This window comes from Mesocricetus auratus, unplaced genomic scaffold (assembly GCF_017639785.1).
Source record: "Mesocricetus auratus isolate SY011 unplaced genomic scaffold, BCM_Maur_2.0 Super-Scaffold_100676, whole genome shotgun sequence".
In the NCBI taxonomy this organism is placed as follows: Eukaryota; Metazoa; Chordata; class Mammalia; order Rodentia; family Cricetidae; genus Mesocricetus; species Mesocricetus auratus.
In genome coordinates this window covers 147905500-147914031 of record NW_024429266.1, presented here as the reverse complement: position 1 = coordinate 147914031, position 8532 = coordinate 147905500, and the positions used below count along the sequence as shown (strand labels likewise).

General features: G+C 43.4%; 1 protein-coding gene across 1 annotated transcript; it reads right to left on the bottom strand.

Annotated features, from left to right (window-relative positions):
- Positions 1-287: 287 nt before the first annotated feature.
- On the bottom strand, positions 288-7418 carry Snrpg (small nuclear ribonucleoprotein polypeptide G). The gene is made up of 4 exons (XM_005071104.4): positions 7280-7418; positions 3310-3332; positions 2352-2476; positions 288-461 (listed from the first exon to the last, which is right to left on the bottom strand). The coding sequence occupies exons 1-4, from the start codon at positions 7309-7311 to the stop codon at positions 411-413; spliced, it is 231 nt and encodes a 76-aa protein (XP_005071161.1). The 5' UTR covers positions 7312-7418; the 3' UTR covers positions 288-410.
- Between the last annotated feature and the right edge of the window lie 1114 nt (positions 7419-8532).

Sequence of the window (8532 nt, the reverse complement as noted above, 5' to 3'; positions counted from 1 at the left end):
AAATAAATATTCTAAAATATGAAACCCCATTTGTCCTAGAATTTTGCATAAGGGACTCAACCCAAATTTGAAGTCACAGGAGGTCAAAGGCACTAGAAATAATGTTTGAAAGCCACACCTTTGCAGCCCATGTGCTCAGTGCTACCGGCTACTTATTACTGATACTCATCTCCTTTCGTACAGTCAAGAAGCTTCCACCTGAATGCAGGAAACAGCTTGGCCAAGAAGACCCAGTGAGAGAAGAGTAACCACTCAACTTCTACATTCAGAACTCCAGAAACACACTCTGAGTATCACAAAAGTTTATTTAGCAAAAAGTTTCTTATGAAAATGTACACGACCCAGCTCTACACCCCAATCAAACAGTCCTTTGGGGAATGATGTGAACTCCTCTGCTGAACAGCCATTGTTTAGACTCTTTCCAAAGCTTCTAACATGATGATGCTGTTTCCTCGTATGACCTAAAGAAATCAGTTGAAAAGAATAATTCATTTAAAAGACAAATTACAATATAATACCTTTTCAACATGACCCATTAGTGAGGCTCTTCTCAAGCCACAAAGACCAAGTATCTGTGACTTAGCTTTTGGGAACCAGAGTTACAGGACTGTGACAACCACCAGCTGTTTCTTCATCTTTAAACAGGGACATTAGAGAATAGCCACTATATAATGACAATGATAACAATGATAATGATAATAGCAATAATACATTAAGATTCTGAGGGGTGAGATTACAGGTATGCATTACCACACTGAACTCTGAAATAAGTAATACTAACTTTCCATCTGAAATGATGTAAAAGAATGATTTCAAATACACGAATAAAATAGTAAAAGGGGTCTACCTTTACCCTGCTACTACTCAACCTTAACAAAACCAAAGGTCCAAGGGGTTGGGCACTCAGCTCAGTGGATGAGGTCCTATTTTCACCATAGGAGGTGTGATGGTTTGAAAGAAAATGGCCCCCAGAGGCTCAAAGGAAGTGGGTTTTGAGGTTTCAGAAACTCAAGTCAGGCTGTGCCACTGTTGCTTCCTACTGTACATGGATCCAGATGTAGAACTCTCAGCTACTTCTCTGGCACCACACCTGTCTATATGCTACTATGCTTCCCATCATAACAGACTAAATACCTCTGAACTGTAAGCAAGCCCCAGTTAAATGTTTCCCTTTATTAGAGTCTCAGTGATCATGTTGTCTCATCAGTGCAATAGAAATCCTAACTAAGGGAGGGGTGTGGGGGAGATGACCTCATCACCACAAGTCCTTACATTTGAGGAATACAAAAACCTTTTATTTGTGGTCACAGAATGTAGGAGAGTCCATGTCTAATACAAAAAATTAGTCGCATATGGTGGCTTCTGAAGCCTGTAAACCCAGTCCTTTCAGAACTTGAAGCAAGAGTATCCTGAGTTCCAGACCAAATAGCCAGACCCTATCTTAGCCCCCATCCTGCCATTCAGGTTTACCTTATTCTTCTGTCATGAATGGCATGTTTATCGCCTATGCCAAGAATTCAAAGTAATGCCTGTGTGTGCTAGGTAAACATTATAACACCGAGCTACATTCCTAGGTCCAAAGCCTGTACTTTTCCTGATTATTTATTTTATATTAGTTTTTATTGTATGAGAGTGTTGACTGCATGTACATGCACCATGAGCATGCCTGCTGCCCGAGAGGTCAGAGGAATGCACTAGATTCCTTAGAACTGGGTTGAGGATGGTTGGTGGTTGCAGCATAGGTGCTCGGAATCAAACCTCACTCAGTCCTATGCAAGAGCAACAAGTGCTCTTAAGTACTGAGCCAGGGGTTGGAGAGATGGCTCAGTGGTTAACAGCACTGGCTCTACCTGTACCTCTACTTCTAGTGGACCTAACACCCTCTTCTGAACTCTACAGGCACCAGGCATACACATGGTACACAGACATACATGTAGGCAAAACACTCAGATATGTAAGAATAAACAAACAAAAACAGCCAAGTCATTTTCACCAGCTCCTGAAACCTGTATCTTAACAAAATATCTTGGGGCATCACATGGGTGTTAGAGAATTTTTATTGTCATCAAAAGTCTGGCTATGCATTCCCAACTCTTAGGACAAAGTTCAAAAATGGTTTCCAACAGATAGCTGTTTCAAGCCCTATGCTGAGAAGACTCTGAAGAGATGAGATCTTATCCACAGGTACCTGGAATATTCTCATAGCTGAATGTGTCCACAGATAAAAGGAAATGCTAAGTCCCAACCCTTCCTTTTACTTGCCTTTCAAAGGGTAGCTAACTTGGATTATTACGAGAAGTTGATATAAGGGAAGTGAAGACACCCCCATCCCCCCATCCAGCTTTACTCACCACCATGCCGATGTTATTCTGCTGCCCACTAGTTGCCATCTCCACACACTCATCAATCACAAGATTCATAAAGGGATCAAAGCCCCGAAGTATTCCTTGTACGTGTCTGCCACCATTTAGCTTCACTGTAAGAAGGAAAAAAGCTTCAATAAAGCCCCTAATTGTCCACCACCCATCACAGATCAGGCGAGAAAAAATAGGTTGTTGGAATCTGAGATCACTACTCCATACCCTCAGTATCTGCCCAATATACCAAGCTAATATTTAGTTATTCTTTCCTACATTTTAGCCTTTAAGACCCTATGAAGACATTACATGTGCTGCCCCATGACTATAATTCCAGCACTTGGCATAATGAAGGAGGACTGATTCAAACGGCGTTTGAGACCAGATTGGGTCATATAGCAAGACCCCATGTCAATGACTCCCCCACCAATAAAACCTCCCCAACAAATATAAGTAAAGCAGTATTATCTTTACACAAAGGAACCAAAATTCCAAGTAGCAGGGTTCAAGGTTAAGAGCTGTTATATAGTAGATCAGAGAACCAAATGAAGACTAAAATCCTCTTATTTTAAAACTCAATATATACTATATTGAGTGGGGCCAAGTTTTTATTTAAGTCTGTATTTCCTACACATTCACAAGAAACAGCAGTTGCTGCTTGCCTGACTCCTTGGTAGCTCATTTAAAGGAAAAACAGTTGATAAAGTTTCAAATATTACAACATAGGAAACTACCAATTCTTTCAATGTCAGGGATGCACATATGAAATAATCTGAAGTTTTAGCCATTGCAAATGGAAATTGGGCAAAAAAAAAAAAAGTTCAACTAGAACTCTAAGAAACATGATTAATCAGACTGTTCTGGGTACTTTAAATTTCTATTGTCTCCAAAGATTATAAACAGCTAGGACAGACAAAAAGAAACTGAGTAACTGAGGTGGTGGCAAACTTACATGACAACTTCTTGTCCATAAATCTGAAAAAGCAAGAGTAAAATTATGACTTACTTAAAAAATTCTAAGCACAAACAAGCACAGAATCAGTTAAAATAATATTCTGGGGCTGGAGAAGATGGCTCAGATGTTAAGAGAGCTTGGATCTGAGATCAGTTTCCAAGCTCCTATGTCAGGTGATTCATCACCCCCTTTAATTTCAGCTCTAGAACATTCCAAGGCATCTGTGCTCAAATGCACACCCTCTCTTACACACACACACACACACACACACAAATAAGTCTCAAAAACATTTTGCTTGGGGCAATGGTGGCACATGCCTTTAATCCCAGCACTCAGGAGGCAGAGACAGGTGGATCTGATTTTGAGGCCTGTCTGGTTTACAGAGCAAGTTCCAAGACATTTAGGGCCGTTATACAGAGAAACCCTGTCTTGAAAAACAAAACAACAACAAACAACAAAAAAAGAAACTAAAATCTGGGCTGGTGAGAAGACTCAGTGGGTAAGGACGTTTGCTGCCAAACCTGATTTTGATGACTGGAACCCACATCTTGGAAGCAGAGAACGAATTCCTTAAAAATATTCTCTGACTTCCATACCTGGTACATATATACACATACACAAACTAATGTAAAAAGTAACTCAGCAGAGGGCCTGAAGAGATGGCTCAGAGGTTAAGAGTACTGGCTGCTCTTTCAGAGGTCCTGAGTTCAATTCCCAGCAACCACATGGTGGCTCACAAGAATCCATAAAGAGATCTGGTGCCCTCTTCTGACCTGCAGGGACACAGGCAGACAGAACACTGTATACATATAAGCCTTAAATTTTTTTTTGTACAGCAGAAATACATTTAAAACAGTAAAAATCCTGTTTGTTTCTGTGTATGTTACCGGATCAGTTGTCATTAGCAGCCAGAAGAGTGTCAGATACCCTAAGACTCCTCACAGACAGTTGTGACTTGCCCAAGGCTGACGCTGAGAACTGAACTCAGGTTACTCTTAACTGCTGAGTAACCTCTCCAGCTTCCAAGTCCCATATTGTTGTCATGGACAAGTATATTTAATTATTTTAATAGGCAATACAGTGAATATTTACAATAATTAAATTATGAAGACTTGGTTGGTTATTCTAAAATAACAAAACTATATTTAATTCAGCAAGTACAGGTAACGCTGGCCTGGAATTGTGTAGCCAAAACTACCTCAATTTTGCAATCTTCCTGTTTCAGCCTATTTTGAAAATTTAACAGATTAAATATGAAAGTTTAATTCTAGAAAGACATATAAGACCATTAAGACATGCAGTCAGGTCACTTGAAACTTACTAATTTACATGTCTGTTTGTCTGTCTGTGTGAATGTATGTTCTGTATGAGTGGATACTCAGAGGCCAGAAAGAGGGTGTCAGAGATCTTGAGAAGACAGGAAGCACTCATAATCACTGAGCCATCTCCTCAGTGTCCAAATAGCTTTTTCTGAGATATTTCTCTCTATGCAGCCCTGGCTGTCCTGCCAGGTTAGCTTTAAACGAAGAGATCTGCCTGCCTCTGCCTCTGGGATTAAAGGAGTACAAAAGCACAGCCCTGCTAGCTAAAATTTATTTAGAATTTATTGTTTGTGTTCATCATGGTGCCAATATGCAAGTCAGAGGGCAACTTAAAGGAGTTGTCTTTGAACCTTCAACTGCTGTCTTCCAGGAATAGGCTAGAAAGCTTCCTTTTCTTCCTCCCTTCCCTTTTTTTCCTCACTCTACTAATGACTGAATCTAGATCCCCACGTATTCTAGGCAAATGCTCTAACTCAGTTATATCCTCATCTCTCTTATTTTTCATTTTGAGACAGTCTTACTTAGTTGCCCAGGTTGGCCTCGAACTTGCAGTTCTTCACCTCAGCTTCTTCAGTAGCAGATATTATAGGCCTGTACTACCAGGCCTTGCTTCATTGACTTTTAATGTATAGAGTATCATAGAAGAATCCAAATATACAGTTAAGCCACAGAGCCTGATGAAAGGGGGGAATAGATACATTTACAAATAATAGTTCTAAAACTAAAAGAAAAAATAATTTTGAGACCTTTTTTTTTTCTTCTGTGTAGCCCTGTCTGTCCTAGACTAGCTCTGCAGACAAGGCTGGCCTCAAACTCCTGAGATTCACCTGCCTCTGCCTCCCGAGTGCTGGGATTAAAGGTGTGCACCACTACCACCTGGTTTAAAACACTAAATCTTAATAGGAGTTATTTCATAAAGCAACAAATACAGGAACATATTTAATTCTTACAAGGCATGCACTATTATTACCATAATAATGGAGAACTAAGGCTCAGTGTGGTGGTTTGAATGAGAATGGCCTCCTCAGGGTCATATATGTGTATGCTTTATCTCCAGCTGATTAACTGTTTGGAAAAATTAGGAGGCACGTTCTTGTTGGAGTTTTCAACTGGGGTGCTGGTGGGGAAGCCTTTAATCCCAGCACTGGGAGGCAGAGGCAGGTGATCTCTTGAGTTTGAAGCCAGCCTGGTCTGTCTACCAAACAAAAACAACTAATGCCAGGCCCAGTGTCTCTCCACCCTGTCTACTTCTTAACATGGTAACCATGGACTAATCTTCCAAAACTGTAAGCAAGGCCCCAATTAAATGCTTTCTTTTAGAAGAGTTGTTCATGGTGTCACTTCACAGCAACAGGACAGTAATAAAGACATCAAAGTTTACAACTGCTCTCAGCATTACAAATGGGACAAGCTCAAGCCAATCAGTAGTGTCTGAGGAGACCAAAGCTTTAAATTGGGTCCTGCTGAACCGACATCTTACTGCCTGATTTTAATGGGTGAAGAATAAAACCCTGCAAAAACTAGCTTTCTCCGACTAGAAAAACGAATTTTCTTCCATGGACTTATTACCAGGGCAAGACACTACATAACATTCAAATATGACTTGTATGCAAGAAGGCAAGAAAGTGTACGTCTGACTATGCATCAGAAACCTAATTCTTGGGGCTTGGCTCAGGACCTTTTGCTGTTCCAGAGAACCCGAATTCACCCATAGTAGTCATGCCAGAGGGGTCACAACCTCTGGCAGATCCGGATCCAATGCCGTCTCAGCACCCACGTGCACAAACACAGACGCGCAATTAAACATGTCTGTGAGCATCAAAAAACAAACAAAAAAACCTCACCATAAACTTAAAAATGTTTGCAAGGGTACAAGAATGAGGAACGGTACTTCCAACCCCGCCTCCATACAAATTCATTGTTTTTGTGACACGGTCTCACTTTTTAGCTTAGACCAGCCTCGAACACACAGTAATCCTCTAGCCTCAACCTCCTAAGTATTGGCCCCAAAGTCAAGCGCAACCACGCCCAGCTGCAAACGCACTTTTCCCCTCCCAACCCCCGAGACAGGGTCTTTCTGTAGCTTTGCTGGAATTCTCTTTGTAGACCAGGCTGGATTCTGCTTCCCTAGTGCTGGGATTAAAGTAGTGAGCCACCAAGCCTGGCTTTTCAAACGCACTTTAAAAAATAACTTTTTTTATTTTATGTGCATTGGTATTTTGCCTGCATGTGTATCTGTATGAGAGTGTCAGATCTTGGAGTTACGGACAGTTGTGAGCTGCCGTGCAGGTGTTGGGAATTGAACCCGGGTCCGCAGGAAGAACAGCCAGCGCTCTTAACCACACTGAACCATCTCTCCATCCCCTCAAGTGCACTTTTTAAAGCTGTGAGTTTCCGGTTCCTCACAGGCAACCACGCGCCTGGGTGTCGACGGCTGCCTTGGTCCCTAACCGGGTAGCCCTCGGGTCGCCCGCTGAGACTTTAGCTTTGGGAAGGCGGAGGAACCGCCACTGCCGTAACCATGCCGACCGGACCATAGGGCCACTTCCGGCTCCCACGAGCGCCTGGAGCACGGCCGCAGCCTAAGCGAGGCGGGAGGATGGTTTGCGCGGCCGGGAGGCGTCGGCCGGACCGGCTTTACTCACTTCTTCAGTTCGGGAGGGTGGGCCTTACTCATGGCGACTCTTCGGCGGGCTCGGCACGATGAAAAGGAGCGGGCAGACTCACAAACGCACGCGCGGCAGGCCTGGCGCTAATGTCTGACGTCACAGCCACGCGGGGCAATCGTTTTCCGGCAGTCATTACCTTCATCTCGCGATACTGAGGGCACAGGAACTAGCTCCACGCTTCCGGTTGCGTCAGTGAGGGGCGACTACCAAGAGGCGGGGCCTCGGCTAGGCTTCCTTTGTGTAAAACCGAAGTGGCCGGTCCTGTGCTTCTTTGCGCGTCACTTGCTTCCTTAATTTTTCCCTTTCCTTTTTTCTCTTTACGTTTTCGTCATTTCTCCTTTCCTTTCCTCCTCTCCCCTGCCCTCCTTCGTTTTTGATGCAATTCATGCGGGCCTCGAGCTCACCGTGTAGTCGAAGCTAAGAACCCATCTTCCTGCCTCTGCCTCCTGTGCTAGGATTTAGGTGGCTGCACCACGCAGTCCTTCATTTCCTAACACCCAAGCGAAGGTTAACGGTTCCTGAAGCTCCAAAATGAATGGCTTCTCTGCACCAGCAGCGGGAGGCTGATTCTAGGATGTGAATCCAGAGCCAGGAGTATCCCTGACCTAGTCCTGCAGTTCAGGATCCACTGTGGCCAGAACTTCACTTAGCACATCGCACCCTCTGCTCATAAAATGTGAGGCGTGCCACACGACAGCCCTGAGATTTGAGCCCGCCTCTTTCTGAGTGCTGGGACTAAAGGTGTGCCTTTTCCCAGGGGTAGCACTCCCTCAGTTAACTAGGCTTTCTCCCATCAGTCATTAAGAAAACATCCCCAGACATGTTGTCTACAGACAGTGGGAAGCAGTTCTTCAACTGAGGTTCGTTTTTCGAGACAGGGTTTCTCTGTAGCTTTGGAGTCTGTCCTGGAACTCACTTTGTAGACCAGGCTGGCCTCGAACTCACAGAGATCCGCCTGCCTCTGCCTCCCCAGTGCGCCACCAACGCCGGGCTTCAACTGAGGTTCTTACCATGTGACTAGTTTGTGTCGTTGTCAAAACAAACCAGCACAAATAGTTTATACTCTTCCCCCACTTGATGCTAGGTGAAACAAGTAAAGGAACATACTAAAAGACTTGGCCTTTTTTTTTTTTTTTTTGAGGTCTCCAGTATGTAGCCCAGGCTGTCCTCAAGCTAGGGGTTCAATCTTCCTCTCAACCTTAGAAGTACTGAGTTTACAGGTATGCATT

What these genes read in the sequence shown, in the direction of transcription:
- Snrpg (XM_005071104.4), bottom strand. Translation starts at nt 7,311, where the DNA reads ATGAGTAAGGCCCACCCTCCCGAACTGAAGAA. An exon ending in CACCCTCCCGAACTGAAGAA is followed by an intron (nt 3,333 to 7,279) that starts GTGAGTAAAGCC and finishes TTGCTTTTTCAG; the next exon opens with ATTTATGGACAAGAAGTTGT. An exon ending in TATGGACAAGAAGTTGTCAT is followed by an intron (nt 2,477 to 3,309) that starts GTAAGTTTGCCA and finishes TCCTTCTTACAG; the next exon opens with TGAAGCTAAATGGTGGCAGA.